Consider the following 20375-nt stretch of genomic DNA (forward strand, 5'->3'; position numbering starts at 1 on the left):
CAAATCCCAAAGAGGACGGAGCAGTGACTATAGAGTATGGGTGAGATGGTCAAAGGTGTAGGATAAATTCATTTTATCTCATCTATATCATCCTCTCCCATAGGGTATAATATATGTGAAATCTGTACATCTTTCCACCACCGGCAGTAAATAACAAAGACTTGATTTCAATTACCACAGTGGACAGCCAGTATATAGTGGTGTATAATTAACTTGCATTGATTATGATATTACTAGCAATGAGTTAACATGACACAGAGATGAAAAATGTTTTAAAGAAAGAATGTACCTGGAGTTCGTTATTTTTTTCCTTATTTTTAATCCAGATCTTTCCTTGACCTTGTGGGTCAATCAGCAAAGGATATCGAGATGCCTTTGTGACAATGATGCCATTCTGAATGGAAAGGTCGTCATTTGGAAGACCCTGGAGGTTCCAGTCACCAACTGTAGCATTGTCAACAAGCATACTGATGAGGTTAAGATCCTAACATAAAAAGATTAAGTGATTAAATTATAATCTGTTCGTGTGCTGCTATTCAAAATGTCTCACTGAAAGCTAAAGTTGCTGAAAAAGCAAACATGCTTCACCTTGCTGAGTTTTAGGACCTGGGCTCTAGCCTAAATTTGTTTGGTTTGTTTAGTTTGGAAAAAAGAAGATTAAGGGGGGACATGATAGCGGCTTTCAAATATCTAAAAGGGTGTCACAAGGAGGAAGGAGAAAATTTGTTCCTCTTGGTTTCTGAGGACAGGACAAGGAGTAATGGGCTTAAAGTGCAGCAGGGGAGGTTTAGATTGGACATTAGGAAAAAATTCCTAACTGTCAGGGTGGTCAAATATTGGAATAAATTGCCAAGGGAGGTGGTGGAATCTCCCTCTCTGGAGATATTTAAGAACAGGCTAGATAGACATCTGTCAGGGATGGTGTAGACGGAGCTTGATCCTGCCTTGAGGGCGGGGGGCTGGACTCGATGACCTCTCGAGGTCCCTTCCAGTCCTATGATTCTATGATTCTATGAAATGGAAATGGCCACACTGCTATTTCTGGTCCCATAGCATAAGCCCCATCTGAACGATGAGACTTAGTGCAATGTTTTTGGTTTTTTTATTTTGAAGAGTAGACGCACCCTAAAACATAAGGCTAAGGGTATGTCTACACTACAGCACTAATTCGAACTAACTTAGTTCAAATTAGTTAATTCGAACTAAGCTAATTCGAACTAATGCATCCAGACTAAAAAACTAGTTTGAATTAGCGTTTTGCTAATTCGAACTAGCATGTCCACATTAAGTGGACCCTGAACCGGGGTTAAGGATGGCCGGAAGCAGTGCCGGCAGGGCATCAGAGGAGGACTTAGAGCGTGGAGATGCTGTCTCAGGTTAGCCGAGGGCTGTGCTTAAAGGGTCCCGACCCCCACCCCGGACAGACAGTTCTGCTTGGAGTGCCCGGAGTGCCCACACTGGACACATCACACCACTCGGCCATCAGCCCGGCTTCACTTGCCGCAGGCTGCCATCTGGGGAGAGAGGGCAATTGGGGGGCTGCAGGAGAGCTTCCACCCCCAGAAGCCCGCAGAGCCAGCCCAGTCCTCCCCATCGGGGGCTCGTGCCCCATTCCTCCCTCACCTCCTTCCACTTACCCTTCCCTAGCCCCTTTTCTTGATGTACAAAATAAAGGACAATTGTGTTCAAAAATGGAATCTGTCTTTATTGAACAAAACTGGGGGAGACTGGGAAAAGGAGGTGGGAGAGGTGAAGAGAGAGGCTGGGAGAGTGGAGGGCAACTACAATGATCAGGGGTTGGGAACAGGTCCCATATGAAGAGAGGTTAAAGAGACTGGGACTTTTCAGCTTAGAAAAGAGGAGACGGAGGGGGGACAGGATAGAGGTCTCTAAAAGCAGGAGTTGGGCGGAGAGGGTGCATACAGAAAAGTTCTTCATGAGTTCCCACAAGAAGGACTAGAGGACACCAAAGGAAAGGAATGGGTAGCAGGCTACAAACTAGTAAAAGAAAGTTGTTCTTCACAAAGCAAAGAGTCAACCTGTGGAACTCCTTGCTGCAGGAGGCTGTGAAGGCTAGAACTAGAACAGAGTTGAAAGGGAAGTGAGATCAAGTGATGGAGGTTGGGTCCATGGAGTGGTATTAGCCAGGGGGTAGGAGTGGTGTCCCTGGCAAAGTTTGTGGAAGGCTGGAGAAGGATGGCACGAGACAAATGGCTTGGTCATTGTCTTCAGTCCATCCCCTCCAGGGTCCCTAGGGTTGGCCACTGTCGGTAGACAGGCTACTGGGCTAGATGGACCTTTGGTCTGACCCAGGACGGCCATTGTAAGCTCAGGGCTCAGGGTCGGGGGTCTCAGTGGACCACCTTGATTTCCATGCACACCTGGTCCTGGGTGGCCAGGCTGGCAGCTCTCCAGCCCTAGACGGCCACCTTCCTGTGCCTAGTGCGGAGATCGTGGACAAGGTCCACAATGTCCGCAGTAGCCCAGGCGGGTGCCCACCTCTTGCGGTCCCAGGCAAGCTCCCGGGAGCCGCCAGCCTGGTCCCGGGAAGAGGGGGAGGGCTGGGGGGCATCGGGTGGCTGGCTCGAGCCGTGCCAGGGGCAGGGTCTGCTGGCTGGGTGCTGGCAGGCTTGCACCTGGCATGGGCACTGTAGCCAGCCCGTGCCCCTTTAAGGGGTCCGGGGCCGGGAGGGAGGCATAGAGTTTCCCTGGTGTTGGCCAGAGTGGCCACCAGGGAAACCTGGGAAGCCTTAGCCTCCCACTAGTTCGAATTAAGGGTCTACACAGCCCATAATTCGAACTAGCTAGTTCGAACTAGGCTTAATCCTCGTAAAATGAGGTTTACCTAGTTCGAACGAAGCGCTCCGCCAGTTCGAATTAAATTCGAACTAGCGGAGCGCTAGTGTAGCGCCTATTAAAGTTAGTTCGAACTAACGTTTGTTAGTTCGAACTAACTCTGTAGTGTAGACATACCCTAAGTGACTTGACTTGTTCCACAGAGTCAGTGTCAAAGTCAGGATTAAACTGCAGTAATACTATTAAACTGCAGTAATAAAACTGCCTTCAGTTCTGTTCTCAGTTCACTAACTCACTCTGGGCATGTCTACACTACAGCATTATTTCAAAATAACAAGGTGAGCTTCCACACAACAAGCCCATTATTTCAAAATTATCTTGAAATAAGGGGCTTCTTATTCCAGAATAATAAAACCTCCTTTCACGAGGAATAACACCTATTTCAAAATAGTCATTTCAAAATAAGGTGAGTGTGGATGGCACAGCTGTGCTTATTTCACAATAATTGGCCTCTAGGGCTTTTGGCAGCTGCCCTGGTTGTCATTCTGTCCACATCCCTCAAAACTCTATAATTTCCCTTCCCTTGCAGTTTTTAAAGCCGTAGCCACAGGGGAAACTCTTGGTGGCTCAATGCAGGCCCTGACTGCCCTCTGACACACTTCAGGATACATTTCTGCAGCAGTGGCTGACCCCAATGCACCCATCAAACCCCCCAGGGCTGTTAGTGAGCTGGCAGCCAGCTCCCAAGCCCCTGTCCAGGGGCAGAAGAAGAGGGCCCCTTCCTGGTCTGGTATAAAGATCCTGGATCTCACTGAGGTCTGGGGAGATGAAGCAAACCTCCAGGATCTCCCCACCAGGCACAGGAATGCCAATTTGTATGGCTGGATAGCCACCAGCCTGGGCCAAAAGGGCCACATGTGCACCTAGAAGCAGGTGTGATGAAAATCAAAGAACTCAGGCAGACCTACACCAAGGCCAGAGAATGCAATCCCCGCTCAAGAGCAGCACCCCAGACCTGGCGCTTTTATGAGCAGCTGCACCACATCCTGGAAGGGGAGGTTGGTCCCTTCCCAGGCCCTCATCGTGGACTCTGGCCTGGAGATGCTCATCGTGAGCCTCCCAGATGGTGGAGCTGTGCATAAGAAAGAGGAGGAGGTGGAGGAGGAAGACGAGGCCAGCCAGGACACGATGGCTGCCAGCCAGGAAGTCATCCTATCCCTGGAGTCAGTACCCCACTCCCAGGATGTCACCTCAGGTTTGGATGAAGCTGGGGAAGAACCATCAGTTGAGTTCCATTACTTTCCCTACACACACATGGGGGTAGATGGCAGGTGGTGAGGGACTGCACGCTCCTCCCTTGGCCTCCTCGGCCTGGGGATCACAAATGGAGTACCAGTCTGGAGCAGACAGCCACATGAAGCTGCCACAGAGGAACCTTTCTCTCCTGCTTACAAGGTTCCTGGAGAGGCCTGCCTTATTCCCAACTCCGTGGTGGGACACCTTCCCACCACAAGCCACCACTAAGGAGGCTGGGGTCATGGACACACATAGCAGTGCCGCACATGGGGCACCCTTGGGGTAACATTCTCTTGGGGTAACAACTGCTCCCGGTCAACTGCAACGAGGCAGAGGACACCAAGCCTCTGCATGGGAACCTGCCAGGGGGAGGAAGAGGAAGGGACCTTAGTACCACCCTCCTTGGCAAGCGGCGTCTGTTGTTTCACACACACCTCCCCCAACTCCCTCCCCTCTTCTCCTTCAAAGGGAAGGGATACAAGTCCTCTCCCTGTGGGATGCCACCAAGGCTGGACTCGGCATATGAGGGGCATGGAGGGAAATCCAGCCGCCTCATCCCACCTGCAGGCTCCTGGCCTGGCTGGCACCTTCCCACACCTGCTTGTCCCTGGGGTGTGGGGGTAGCCAGGCTCCCTTGGGACATCTGTGCCCCTGCAGGACTGTGCTCACTGTCTAGGCCACAGATGGCCTGCTCAAAGCACATCACAATTGTCTGAACTGAGACCTTTCGGTGTCGGCTCAGAGATGAGGACTAGGCTTCATGCACAGTGTCTCCTGGGATGACCGCCCTTCTCACTTTTCTTCACAGCTGGACTAGCTGTGAGCAAGGTGCATCCACCACCTCCAGTGTCATCCTCCTGACCCCTCAAGAGCCGCCACCACAGATGACCCTGCAAGGACCTGGAGCAGGAACAAATCACCTGCCTGCATGGCCTACAGCGGTATCTTGAGCAGCAGGAGCAAAGGTGGGACACTGACTTGGAGCTGATAAAATCATGAGAGTGAGCAACAGGGGTGGCTGTAAGACCTAAGGGTTAATTCTATTTGCATTCCTTAGGTGCCATCAGTCTGAGTACATCAAAGCATTTTAACAAAGAAAGCTGCAGAACAGCCTGGAAAGGCAGAGTAACCTTTATAATTTCACTTTCCAGCTGGGACGCATGAGGCACAAAGAAGTGAATGGTTACCTTTGCAAAGGTGGATGCCGCTAAAATTACACACTTAAATCTATATTTAGACATTTTGATGAACAGACATTTACAAGTTCCAATCATCTGCAACTCTTGGACTTCATTAGGAAGTTTGGAGGCCTCAGCAACTCTGAAACTCAGACCGCTTATTTAGGTGTCTAACTATGGGGTCAGTTGTGTATATTTACACATTCCAATTTGAAAATGGGTGTCCAAGTGACTCATGCACCTCACACAGTTATAAATCTGTGTTCTTTCTTGTTGGGAAAGAGCTATTAATCTACTGCCTATCATGTACACTGAATTCAATGAAAAAATATTTTAAAACTGTATTGCGCACACACTCACTGAAATTTTGTTTGTCTTTGAAGGACAGCAAGCTAAGCAGAATAGTCAGTTATGACTTGAAACCTCATACTAATTGTGACAGTCTATGTCCAGCCTGTCAAACATGGAAAAAATAATGATCAGCATAGAAACTTTAAAAAGGTAACCCTCTGATTGTGAGGGAAGGTGGCTGAGTAAAAATGTAGTCAGAATAACTCTAGAGAAACAGAATTACAGGTCATTAATTTCTCCTTCTCTAAGGTCACCATATTCAAACGTTGTCACTCCCAGACAGTAAGAAGCTTAGCGAATGGTCTAAAGGCAAGTAAGGCTACATGACCCTTTTGACAATGAGTGTTTGGAGATGGGCCTCTTTGAGCTGGGCATGGCTAGAGAATGGGCAGGATGTAACAGCCATTGATGTGCCTGATATCCCTAATAACAGACAAAAAATATGTAGCTCTCATACAAAGTAAAAGGAGATAGGAGCAGAGTATCGAGCAAGATGATCTCTGTAAATATGTCCCAAATCCTGCCTCTTGGGTCATGAGGAATCCTTCCTCCAGGCCATGGGATAGCAGTAAAGCTGCTTCCAGGCTATTCGCACAGCTTAAGGCAGAGCTACTCAACTTTGGAAGCCCCGGGGGCCACGGTGATACTCACAGCACATGCCGAGGGCCGCAACTTAAGTATAGTTGCATGTACACGCAAATATATGCAAATAGCTTCTATCACACTGATGGGCATGAATACAAAGATTAAGGCAAGACTATACAACACACAGGCCCCATTTAAGTCAGTTCTGCTGATATTAATAAAATGCAATATTTACCCCATTTCCATCCATATGACAGCACCTTTAATGAGCAATGACAGTCCAGGAATGTAACTACTAAAATGCATCTCAACAGAAGACCAGTATATTGATTCGCTATTGTGGAGCATGTTCCCAGTGGAGGTCATGTTCAAAGGATCCCACCAGTGGGCTGTGTGTTGAGCCCCAACTAAACCCAGGCCGCATGGCAGGCCTCCATGTGTTGAGTAGCGCTGGCCTAAGGACTGGAGCAGGTTCCACAAGCCTAGCATGTCCTGACGTACATAGTAGGGGAGGAAAAGGGGAAGATTCACATAGCAGCCGTGCCCTGGTCCACATCCCCATGAGAGATACAGTAATTACTCATTTAACATGTGCCCACTTAACACGTTTTCGTAATAGTACAAGTTTTTTTTTAGAGAACTTTTTCGAATAAGACCATCGTCCCTGAAATCACACGAAAATAATCAAGTGACAGACTACTTCGTGCGGTGATATAAGTTAGTGAAAACAGTGGTATTGCACATGAGTGGATGAATACACGTGGTTATAGCACTCCTCCACTCACTTGTGTTTATCTTTGTGTTTTAACAAACTGCGGCAACTTGTGTTGCTTGTTATCTTGTGTTGCTAGATATCTAATGTTGACATTGACGACTCAGCTCCAACAAAAAATTGACTTTGCCACCACCACCTGAGACACAACCCCAACCTTTTCCATTATTTTTAATGGGAAAATTGACCCCACATTGCACATTTTCACTTAGCACGAACATTTTCAGAAACGCATCTATAGTTAAATGAGGAATTACTGTACTACAAATGGTCACAACAAGCGCTTCTTTGGGATGCAGACTCATCTATGGACTCATGGATTCCTGCAGCCCTACATTCTGAGCCACAGTACCTCTGTTTCCCCTGTGTCTGCAGGAGAGGGCCTTGTCCAAGAACACAGTTGCACCAATTTAACAAAAGGTGTGATGTTAAACCAATGCAACCTTGTGTGTGGATAATCTATGTCTGTTTAATCCTGTAAAGGGAAACAAACCAAACTGATATAAGCCACATTTACACTGATGTAAGAGTGTCCGTGACCAGGAAATTATATTGGTTTAAGTAAATCAGCTTAACATCATGTCTTTAGTTAAAATGTTACAACTGTCTGTAGACAAAGCGGAGGGACAGGATTAGATCTGCACTTACTTTCCAATTTCTAAAGTATGTGAATGTAAAAATAACATTTCTCTATTCAAAAGTTACCATGGTATCATTGGTTTTAAGAACATTTTCATGACACTTTAAGACGTAAAATCAAACAAACTACACTGAGATTAAAAATGCAGCGTAGAATCTGAGAAACAGAAAAACTGTTCAGTTCCATGTTACACATGTTTTCTAGCAAACCTCCATGATCCCAATGTTATACTTAAATAATCCCAAATGGAAATTGTAGAATTTTTTACTCTGTGAGTGAGCAGTTGATTGCTTTGACAATTTAATTATCTGTCGGAACAATGGGTTAAAGTATTCATGACAGAATGTGGCAGAAATATGAAACAAATAAAAGCAGCTTTCATCTGAATCTTTCCTTGATATTCACAGCTTTATAGTTCACAATCATAACAACAAAATAAGTGATTCTAGGTTGACCAGATTTTTAATGTTGGTGGGAGGGACAGTGAGTAACAACAGAAAGGGGGTGGTTTTGGTGGCAACAGGAAGATGTGCTTGGGAGAGTAACAGAAGGAAACTTCTGCTCTCCTCAGCCAAACAAGCCCCTTCCTTCTCCTAGATGCCATCCTATGAGTTTGACAAAGGAGTGTGGGCTAAAGGACAAATGCAGAGAGATGGCTTAATCCCTGAAAAGTTCTGGCAAGCATATGGTAATCCGTTTAATGGGAAGTCCTTGAGACACACATGTACTCATTGTTTTCAGCAAAACGCACATGGACACATCCTTGAAAACACCACATGCTGGTGTTTAGGGAAATAGTCACCCCATATATGTTGACAGGGTTTTGAATGGGAGTAGGAGCAGGCTCCTTTTTTTAAAATATTATTTTACTGACACTAAATACTAGATATAGCTGAAGTGATTCACAGAAATGTTAACATAAGGGGCTCTCAGATTAAAGTAACCTGGTTAAATCTGCCAACTCCACTATGTGATTATGTGCAGGATGTATGATGGACTGAAATAAAAAAAAGGATTTTTGAATGAGATTTTTTCACATTGGCATATTTGCCATTTTTTATTTTTATTTTTAAAAAAGGAAATGGAACATGACAGCCCATAAAACATTTTAAAAGATTTCTCTGTTAAAGAATGAAATGTTCTTAACAGTATTTCTCTGCGGGGCAATATAATGTATCATTTTCTAGAATACAGGAATACTTACGTCACTATATGGAATCCTATTTCGGTCCATCTCTTTCTTCCACAGACGGAGCAACAAGTTCCTATACTCCTGATTGAACGGTCCAGAGTAAGAAAGAAATCCAGTGGCTAGAAGAACATTTCCCACTAATTGAATAATTTGCTTTTGAAAATTTTTGCTGCTTTCTGTCCAACGAATCTACATTTTAAAATATTGTAAAGAACTTTGTTAAATGGGCACAAAACTCAACTGAAGTTCAAATCAAAGCATCTATTCTTTTCCCCATATATTTCTACTGTTAATTGAACCAAGAGTATGGTGGGTTAAAATATTCTATTCTGAAAGACTAAGAAGCTTTCTACATGATTTTGTTTAAATTACTTTCTTTTGTTATGACATTTCTATTCTCATTTGTTTTGTACGCACAGTGGGCTGGGCCCTACAATCTTTACTCTATATTTCCTCAAAGCCAAATATAGTTTTGCCTGAGCAAAGGCTGCAGGACCAGGCTGTGTGTATTCCCTTAGTGTGCTGTCAGTCTCTGAAAATAAGGCAGACTCACAGGTCCTGAAGGATCATCTTACAGCTCAAGACCCATGAAAATCCACCATGCTGAACTGCCACCACCATTTCAGATTTTCTCTTTTAATTTATATATTGGCATAAAAATATGCAGCCAAATCATTCCAACACTTTTCATATACATTTAAAACACATTAGAAAACATTAAGGACGGCTTTTTCTCCTCAAACTTCGAGTTTGGGTACAATGGTGGAGGCGAACAACTTCTTTATTGTTCCTGCACAGCCACAGCATGTGATTAAATCATCACATCATATACTTGATGATGGAATCGGTTAGATAAGAATTGCACTATCGCTGGTCCAGCTGTCTATTTCCGCTTCAGTGGTCACAAGTCCACTGTATATAGAGTGACTTGTGAAGAACCCAGAGGAAAAAGCACCAAGCAGCCAATTCATCAAAGTGAAGGACAAACGATGAAATCCTAGTCCCACTGGAATCAATGGTAAAACTTTCATTGACTTCACTGAAGCCAGGATTTCACCCAAATAATTATTATAAGATGCTAGCAAATGATCAACAGATAAGGAACAGCATCTTTCAGAGGCCGCTGGAAAGGTTCAGGTTTCCATGAGCCTCTGAAGTCAGGCTATCAATGCAATTCCCTCAACCTGACAGGAAAAGGCAACTTCAAGATCGAAGCATATAGGAAAATGGTCACTGTGTAGCATAGTTAAAATGTTTTTGGGTTCAAAATATACTTTCAATGTTTACTGGAAGCACACAGAATCTGGTAAACGCAATGTGCCTCATAGTCTATTTTCAGATATACACTCTGAACAGAAAACAAAACATTTTAAAGATCTGAAGTGCTACCAGGTCTTATTCTTCTACTGGGTGAAAACAATAACATCTGTGAGCAATAAATTGTCACACGACAAACCTATAACTCCAAATTTAGTTTGATAAAAGATGTATTTATGGAGATTATTTATTTTGGTTAAAAAATAGCCACTCAATTTGCCTCCAGGCTAAAATATAGCATACTCAACCTGGAAACAAGTTTGTTATTGCCAATCTAGTTCTCTCCATTTATAACTTCAAAAGGGCTCTTTTATGTTGCATAAGAATGGAGAATATTTAAGAATTTTGTTTTTTTTTAAATTCCTGCAACTGTAAACATTTTGCAGGGATTTTAGGCAATATTTTGAACTACTATTCAAACTACTATTTATATATAAAAAAGAACAATTCCTTTCATAGTATTTTAACTCAAATGTTGAATTAAAGACCTATTTCCTGGTCCTGTAAAGCTTTGCCAGTATTGCACCCAGTGCTTAAATCAAACCCTTAGCCCAACATGAATTGCAGAATCAGAATATAATTGTGTATACAAAAGAGCTATATTAACAGGCAAAATATAAAAATATTCACACTCCAGTATATAGAGGTAAATTAATATCTGTGAATTTATTTGACACTATTGATTGTTGTTATGGATTGTACTCAAAGCAACTAATTTATGCCAGATCTCTGCTTAGATGCATCAATACCTTTTCTCCACCTAATCCTTCAATTAAGGCTGTGGCATTGTTCATCTTCCGTCTACATGTTTCAGCATCATCCAGTAAAGTTTGTTTCTCTTGCATGGCAGCATTATACATGGCTTGTACTTGGTCCAGTTCCCTCTGTTTCTCATCGAGCTGGTTCTGTGCATTATTTAATTCATCTTGGGCAACTGCTAGCCTTGCTTCCTGCAATGCTAGATTTGCCTACAAATAATTTAGAGTGAAAAATATTGAATCACAGATATCTGACAGTTCTAACTCACCGCATTCATTCCATGCTACTATACTGTACTGTACAGTATGTAGGTATTATTTTTAATACAATGCTTTGTTTGAAACCACAGCATTTGAATGTAGTTTCTTTTTAAAATTTTAGTTCCTGCTGACAAGAAATCACAACATTAAGTAGTAGGGCACAATATTAAACTGCTTTGATTTGTTAGTATCTTCAGGCTGATCAGTTAATCATACAATGCATCTTCATTTTCAACAGTTCCAATTCAGCAAGGAACTCGAGGGCCATAATGAAACAGCTGTACACTAGGGATTTTAGGCAATCTGTTCAGTATCATACCCAAGATTCAAACTTTAGTAATTTCTTAGGGCAAGAACAAACAACAACTGTGACTTCTGAATTATGAACAGCTATTTATGGAAATTACACATTTTCCTCCAAATTACTTCTGTGATAAAACTAAAAGGAGGCACAATGTACCAGTCACACAGAGCATGCATTTTTGCTCTTCTGGGGGCTAAACTCCAATCAACATTTTGCCAGTTTAATTCGTAATTACTAACGTTGACTCATTGAAATTTAAGCTCATAATTGGTGCATTCCTACCAGATAAAACTGATGTTTATTCAATGAATTATAAGTTTATTTGAGTACATAGATAATTGTAGAGAATCAAGGAGCTACTAAAGGAAATCACATCTATAATTAAGGATTGTTTCCTGTTGAACTGGTTATTTTGTAATTTAATGAGCATCTTGTTTAATCAGCTAATCTTCTTTAATCAGTTAATAATTTAACTCTATACTCCTTTGCTTACAAGATTTCTGAAGTGGTCATGAATTTTCTGTCAAAATATGCCAGTATTTAGCTCATAAAAAGTCCCCCTTGCCCAAGCCAATAAACAAATAGAACATTGACACCATTAGGGTGACTCTTTGAACAGTCTAAACAAGAACTAGTTTGTAACACAGGGCTCTGATAAGAACATTCTTATCTTATCCTTAATTCTGATTAAAATATGCTGATATCCAGTGAACTCCCTTGCTTTAGTTAGTGAAATCCTTGTGAAAAAGAAAAGACAAGTGTGTATATCTCAAGATTTTCGCCTAGGAGCAAGGCAGGATTTAGGGTCAGGAATCCAGGCAACAGTTTGGGATGCCAGGCTAGGGGAGTGCCAGGCTCAGGTTGCTGGCTAGTTTACTTAAAATCAATTGGCAACATGCTCTGTTTTTGTTGCAAAAGATTTCACAAGACTACCAAATTGTTGCATGTGCTTTAAGAGCACAATTAGTGGCATCAATTAGCTGATGCTCAGAAGCAGCATGACAAGTCCCTTGGCCGTTTTGTGGCCTACCCCAAATAGATGGAGATTGAGTCTAGGCTCAAGTTAAATAAATGCATAAATGCAGAAAACCAAAGCGTTATTACTCTAGAAACCCAGCAATGGAGGAACGTGCTTGAGTGTCCAATCTCAATTACTCTCTTCCTTGCAAAAAATAATTTGGCCTTCCAGAGCTTGTTGGGTACGTTGTTCACTGAACATAACGGTAATTTCTTCGGTCTAGTAGAGCTCCTTGGGAAATACAATGATGTTATGCATGAACACCTATATTGAGCAGTTTGTAAAGAAGCTGTGGACTATTACTGCAGTAAATCAATTCAAAACAAATTGACTGACCTTATGGGAAGGAAGATGCTTGATAACATATTGATGCAGCTCAGCAAAGCGAAGTACTATGCTGCTATAATGGAGTGCACTCCCTATATTGGTTACAGTGAAAAGGCATCATTTATGGTAAGATTTGATGAAGACAGAGAGGGCTGTTTCCGGTCTAGTCTGTGGACAATTCTCCTGGAAAGGCCTAACAGAACTGTTTATAAGCATTTTGAATAAGAACAAAATAAAGCTTCAGAACTGTTGTGCCTAGGCTACAATAATGGCACAAACATAAAGGGAAGAAATGGTGGCATCCAGGCAAGGATCATTGCACTTAATCTAAGAGCTTTCTTTGTGTTTACCATTCCCTCAACCTGGTTGTGTCAGATGAAGCGTCATCCTCTTTAGATACAGTATTTTTCTTTGGCGTACAACAGAGGATATACTTCTTTTTTCGGCATCAACTATCAGGTGGAACATCCTTATGGACAATGTTACAAATCCGGTCATGAAGCTGTTAGTGACACTTTCTGGGAGAAGCTCATTGACAGCATATGGTTAGTGATGTACCAAGTGACTGAAGTTTATGATGTACTGATGGAAAAGTTGTGGCTGGAATCTGGCACAAGGTGCAAAGCCAGGGAAGCCAGATCACTGACTTCAAATTTCTGGTCTCAATTGTAGTTTGGCACAATATCCTGTACTAAGTAAATGTTGTAAGCAAGGCATGGACGTCATGACTACTACTTCTTTGATGAGCAGATGATTGAGTCCTTTGTGGCCTACAGAAACAACGGATTTGAAGATGCTATCATTGTAGCCAAAGAAATGGTGGGAAGCTTAGAAGTTGAGCCTGTCTTCAAAGAAACTCATATTTATTGGGAGAAGAGACAGTTTTGTTATGAGGGCAGAGATGAGGTAATGGGAAGCTCTGAAGAAAAATTCAATAGCAAGTATTTTTGCTCACTCATTGATGATGCTTAAGTTTCTTCCGAAAAAAGATTTGGACAAATGAAATACCATGAAAAGACTTGGGAGAAGAGGAGAAGGGTTGCATGACCTTAGTAAACTGCAGGCAGATAGGAAAACACTCTTGAACAATTGTATGGACCTTCACTTGGGATGTTAGATAGCATGTAATTGAATAGTTGTGTGACTGCATCAAATTTTAGCAGTTATACGACTATTCTATAGTCCCCGGAGGCAGGGCCAGCAGCCAGTGCGCTCCCAGCCCAACTTCTAGGGAGCCTCCTGCCACCCTGCACTGCTGCCTCTCTATCAGGGGCAGCAGCATGAGGTGGCAGGTGGGAGCTGGTTCGCAAGGGGAGCCAATTTAAAAAACTCTGCCCGCCGCCCTGCACTGCTGCCTCTGGCAGCAGCAGCCCCTGGCCATGGGGTCTGAGCCAGAGCAGCCTCTATCCATGGGGAGCTTGGACCCTCCACAGACAGGGGCTGCTTTTAGAGGCAGCAGCGTGGAGGAGAGGAAGGAAAAAGGCTCTGCCAGCTCCCCCTGTACTGGCTCCCTCCCGCCCCTCTCAACCTCTGTACTGCTGCTTTTCTATCAGCGGCAGCAGTGTGGGGGTCAGGGTGGGGGCAGGTGGATCTATCAATCAGAGGCAGCAAGTGGGAGGGTTCTGTTCATGCTGATGGTCACGGTCAAAAATGCAGCTTTTTGAAGTTAGGCTGATTAAAACATATCTTCGATCGACGATGGCTATTTTATCTCTTCAAAATGCCATTGGCTAGGCTTTGGGTCTCTGAGACACTCTGAGGCTATGTCTACACTTGCAGCTTCTTGTGTCAGAAGTATGCAAATGAGGCTAAGCGTGGAATATCACTGAGCCTCTTTTGCATACCTAATGAACCGCCATTTTTGCAGAAGAGGCTCTTGCGCCGGAAGGAGCTGTCTACACTGCCCCTTCTTGCGCAAGAAAAATCCTCTTGTGCAATGCCATTATTCCTGAAAATAATTGGCATAACGGCATTGTGCAGGAGGGCTTTTCTTGTGCAAGAAGGGGCAGGACAGCTCCTTCTGGCGCAAGAGCCTTTTCTGCAAAAATGGCAGTTCATTAGGTATCCAAAGGAGGCTCGGGGATATTCCACGCTTAGCCTCATTTGCATACTTCTGACGCAAGAAGCCACAAGTGTAGACATAGCCTGACAGTTTGCAAGGACAAAAGCAAGAAAAGCAACCTTTTGAACTTAAGAACTATGGTTAACATTCTAAGATTGTCACCTACTTCAGTGCTGTATAATACTGGCCCATCTGACATTACTGCACAATTCAATTTGTTGATGTTAGTAAGTTTCAGTTATTCTTAAAATTAAAAAAAGTTTCTAGAAGCTTAGAGGAAACCATTTTTATTTGCTTATATATGGCACAAATAAATACAGATTTACAGATTCTAGCTTACAAATGTATCATCTTATATGACAGGGATAAATCATGCATGCAAACTGTGCATCAAAGTCATTGAAATCATCTACAAATGCAGTAAAATATAAGGTATTCAGAAGTTTAAACAAGGGGGAAGGGTTGCTAAAGACACTAGTTGCCTGGGGCACCATATAGTCTGGAGCTGGCCCTAGCCAAGAGTGATAAAACATACAGCATGAAGTCTGGTGGGCCCTAAAAGGCACAGATCTGTCGTCAGAGAATTAGAGGCGCAAATTTGATTCATGTCAACAAAAAAAGAGCACACTGTTGTTCTATTAATTCAACCTCCGGGGAATAGCAATGTCAACAAGAACTTCAGTAGCTATTTCAACTACATCTGCAGGCATACAGCAGATCATACAGACCAGGCTGGTGGTGGCAATTATTTTATAGTGGAGAAAAAGCAAGGAAAATACACACCATGACATCTAAAAGGCAAGGAGTGCGAGACAGTGAGAACACTTGAGAGAGCTGCAGTCCGTCCGTCCCCCGCCCACCAGAGTCAGGTGCTTGGAGCCAAAAGGCAATCCGACATAAAGAGGTATGACTTTGGTAGAAAAAAAACTAATCAGATCAACTGGAACAGGGAGCTTAGGGCTATGTCTAGACTACAGGGCTCCGTCGACGGAGCCATGTAAAATAGTTTATTTGGCATAGGCAAAGAAGTGGGGATTTAAATAATCCCCGCTTAATTAAAATAAACATGGCCGCTGCGCTGTGCCGACGATCAGCTGATCCGGCACAGCGGGCAGTCTAGACGCGCCGCAGTCGACAAGGGAAGCCTTTGTCAACCACTCCGATATGCCTCGGAAAACGAGCGGTTGACAAAGGCTTCCCTTGTCTACCGCGGCGCGTCTAGACTGTCCTGCTGTGCCGGATCAGCTGATTGTCGGCACAGCGCGGCGGCCATGTTTATTTTAATGAAGCGGGGATTATTTAAATCCCCGCTTCTTTGCCTATGCCGAATAAACTATTTTACATTGCTCCGTCGATGGAGCCCTGTAGTCTAGACATAGCCTAGGTGTCAGGGCCTGCAGCAGAGCTGGGTTGGAAACGGGCCTGCAGCTGCATCAGTCTCTAGTCAAACTAACGGGCACAGCTGGCCTGACGAGGGCTGCCTGCCTGACTGCATCACCCGACTGGTTAAAAGAACCAGGCGACTGGATTTTAAGCACAGCAGCAAGAGCAATTCAGGAACTATTCCAAGCCTAAGTCCCAGGCTGTGATTGTTCTTTTGCCTACTTGTTCCCATTCCTGTTCCCAGTTTTACCTCACTCCAGGGAACCCAGTACTGATTCTTGGCTGCAATTCCTGACTTTAGCTCTGGCCTCTGGCTCTGATTATGACCCTTAGCTTTGATTTCTGACTTCTAATTTGGACTCTGACCATTGGCTCTGGTGCCTGGCCCTTGACTCCAGATCTAGCCCTGGTCTGTGATTCCTGACTGCTGCTGAAACCACTGGGCATGACCATCCATGTCCTGGTCACTGACAGTGTGAGTAGCTCAAGCACAAACAACAGGAAAATGGGCTGACAGGGCACGCATGGATTCAAGAAAGGTCCATATCTCTCTGACAGAGATAACAGGAGCCCTGCAAGAACTGGCAGGTACAGAGGCTGCTGCCCTGCAGCCACAGAATACAGTTGTGTAAGGTCTAGCCACCCCACCTTTGACCCCTGCTCCTCATAGGTCCAAGCTTCCCCTACCTGACAAGTTCCATAGGAATTCAGTGTCAGCTCATATTTCTTCTCTGTCTACAGTTGTGTTCCACTGACCAAGCCTAATGGGATTAATTATCAGCCTGCTTCCCAGGGAGGCCGTGGCTTGAGCATTTCCACTCCTGGAATAATCAAGTCCACTGGGACAATCTGGGGACTTGGTTCAAGCTATGATGACCCAAGTCACAAGCTTAAGGAGGGTCTGAATGAATGCTTCCCTGACAGCTAGCATGGAGGAGGAGAGGGTTTTTAAGTGTTTATGTAAATAGAGTTTGCTCATGCTCTTCTTACATACTCAGCAGATAGAGCGGCGTCAAAAGTGATCAACTTTGGCTGGTGCTGGGTTACAGATCACCTAAGCATTGAATGCAGAGGTAGTGAAATACGGTTACCAATGTTGTAATTATGTAGGAATACAGGGAAGCAGGACAGTGCTTAACTTGTCTCAAAGGAGGGTGCCACCCTCCGTTGAAAGAACATCATTAAGCCAGGGGCTTGAATGCCTGGGCCCTTTGAAAATAAGAAGAGTGGAGACAGGTATCTTAGTCAGGAGGCTGTAAACCCTCCCCACAGGTCCTTGCTGGACTGGTCTAATTTGTTTCTCTCCATGGTTCAAAGAAATCTTAATAAGCTTCCTTAGGAATCTCTTTGTTATTTTAATGCTTGATCAGAGCTCAAAATCAGTTGTGGTGGGGCTGTGCTTATGCCCAGAGCTGGAAATCACTGAGAGCTGAAATCACTTTGTGGAACAACCAGGCTTCTGCCCCATCTACACAGAGCTAACATCACTCAGAGACTGGCTGGCAAAGGTCTCTGCAAGCAAGCAGCTGGCAGGAATGGCCAGCAGGAACAGCGAGGAGGCAGTTGGCTGGAGCCATGAAAGTGAAGCGAGCATGGTGGCTTTTACATGCCCCCCGCTTAAGGCAGGAGGAGGATTCATGCAGATATACCTCTGAGCACTGGTCTGCACCGACCTGGCAAAACAAGTGTGAGCAGGTTGTAGGGTGAGGGGCATATAATGAGAACTTGGGTATTGGACTCAAGAACATGAAGCAAAGGACACTGTCAAGCATGCTCTGGGGCGGGTGTCTTGCTCATGCTCTTATGCTTATGAATATTACTTGTGCTGTTTTCTCACATTAATGCTAGATTATTTTTATTAAAGAAACTCTTTCTACCTCAGTTGTGCTTGTGAGAGGGAGAGAATTGCCTTTTCAAGGCACCTAGTGAGTAGAGTAAAATTTTCTCAGGTTACTCGATGGGGGCTAGAGCCAATTTTGGTTAATACTATTGAAAAGGAATCCCCTGGGTATTGAACCCACCCTTTTTGTTTTCCACTCCAACTGGCAGAAGGGTTACATAGCCAAAACCACACCTCAAATGTTACAGCAAGAACACTGGCTAGTTTCCAAATACGTAGCAGAGTTCTGACGTTTGGCAGTGCAGACTGAGTGCAATGAGGCTGACTCCCTGACCTTGCCAATAGGGATTCCTGTTAAATATCAACACTGCTATATGTTCAACAAAAAGAAAGCTGACAACATACCACCTCCTTGCAACTACAACTTTAGGATTGTAGGATGTCCAGAGAGTGACCCTTAACTTTTCCACCACTTTCCATTATAATAACTTGTTTGGCTTTTAACTTTGCCAAACTTAAAACTTCAGTCTGGTTATTTTATTTTTTAAGCAATAACAGTCCAGACACTTCTCAAGAAGAGATGAAGGAAATTTTTTCCTGCTGTAAAAAGTTCATACAGATTTTGTGTTGAGAAGCTCTAGTATCTCCATGCTTTAGAGCAGGGACCTGAAATTAGGCACAAAGGCACACTAGTATAAGGAATGTGTCTTTCACCGTCAAAGGGAAAAAACACCGCATTTGTCCAAGTAAGCCTTTAGGGATCTCACATATGCTCAGGAGAGATGTGTTAGAGTTTGGCAACTAAATTCACCAAGGATTCCACTTGCACTCATCATGCTCCAGGTTCTCACAGACTGTGCATGTAAACTAAACAGAGGATGCTCCATCCCAAGGCTCTGGAGGTTGAGCAGGAATTTCCTTGCAATTGCCCTTCCCAGCAACAAGCCCGAAACAACCTTTCAGTAGGCCCACGAAAGACAAACAACACAGGCCCCAATCCTGGCCCCCAGACACATTAATTAAATATATGTTTTGTCCAGTTTCACACATATGGAATGGGAAGTGACTGTAGAGGAAGGAGTACTGCTGAAAGGAATATACGGGTCATAATGGACCACAAGCCAAATATGAGTCAACAGTGTGACACTATTGCAAAAACAAACAAACATGATTCTGGGTTGCATTAACTGGAGTGTTGTGAGCAGTACACAAAAGACGTCATTCTTCCACTCTTTGCTGGTTAGGCCTCACTTGAAGTATTGTGTCCAGATCTGGACACCACATTTCAAGAAAGATGTGGAGACATTGGAGAGGGTCCAGAGACGAGCAACACAAATGATTAAAGGTCTAGAAATCCTGACCTATGAGGGAAGACTGGAAGAATTTGGCTTGTTTAGTTTAGAAAAGAGAAGATTGAGAGGGGACATGATAGCAGTTTTCAAGTATCTAAAAGGGTGTCACAATGAAGAGGGTGAAAAATTGTTCTCCTTGGCTTCTGATGATAAGACAAAAGGCAATGAGCTTAAATTGCAGCAAGGGAGGTTTAGGTTGGACATTAGGAAAAACGTCCTAACTGTCAGGGTTTTGAAACACTGGAATAAATTGCCTTGGGTGGAATCTCCATCATTGGAGATATTTAAGAGCAGATTGGATAGATATCTATCAGGGATGATCTAGATTGTGCTTGGTCATGCCACTAGGGCAGGGGGTTGGACTCAATGACCTCTCGAGGTCCCTTCCAGTTCTAGTATTCTATGATTCTGTGGTGATGGGCTTGTGGCCTCTAGCTGAGCCCCTCCCTTAGAATGGGCACTGGTAAAACGTACCCATTTCACGTCTTTACTTGGGGCCTGCCAATCAGCAAGGAGCCATTATGGCATTGTAATATCAATATCCATCCATGCTAAAGCCCAGAGTGAAGGAGAAGAGAAGCTGGGCTCTAAAAAATAGATGTGATAATGCAGTTAAAGTCTATATTACAATGTCTACGTACCAGAGTCTGAATTCAAGTTGTATACGCAAATTTAATTCTGATCTTTCCCAACTTTTAAGTATTTCACTTTGCAACTTTAGTGCTCTTTTAACATCGTCTCTTTATAAGTATATAGTTTAGTTATTTCAGCTGTGATGAGTAGTTAAGAATGGTCATACTGGATCAGATCAAAGATCCATCTAGCTTAGTATCCTGTTCTCCAACAGTGGCCAATGCCAGAGGCCCCAGAGGGAATGACCTGAACAGGTAATCATCAAGGGTATGTCTACACTACCCCGCTAGTTCGAACTAGCGGGGTAATG

At 43.8% G+C, this 20375-nt stretch overlaps 1 protein-coding gene across 1 annotated transcript in view; it reads right to left on the minus strand.

Annotated features, from left to right (window-relative positions):
* The window catches only part of LOC102447295 (dynein axonemal heavy chain 5-like), a 296662-nt gene that overhangs the window by 88426 nt on the left and 187861 nt on the right, over positions 1–20375 (minus strand). Inside the window, exons 61-63 of the mRNA XM_014581788.3 lie at positions 10877–11095; positions 8823–8999; positions 290–484 (exon numbers count right to left, since the gene is read on the minus strand). Coding sequence (XP_014437274.2) covers positions 290–484; positions 8823–8999; positions 10877–11095 — 591 coding nt within the window. The remainder of the gene's footprint in view (positions 1–289; positions 485–8822; positions 9000–10876; positions 11096–20375) is intronic.

Source organism: Pelodiscus sinensis, chromosome 2, assembly GCF_049634645.1.
Source record: "Pelodiscus sinensis isolate JC-2024 chromosome 2, ASM4963464v1, whole genome shotgun sequence".
NCBI classification, from domain to species: domain Eukaryota; kingdom Metazoa; phylum Chordata; order Testudines; family Trionychidae; genus Pelodiscus; species Pelodiscus sinensis.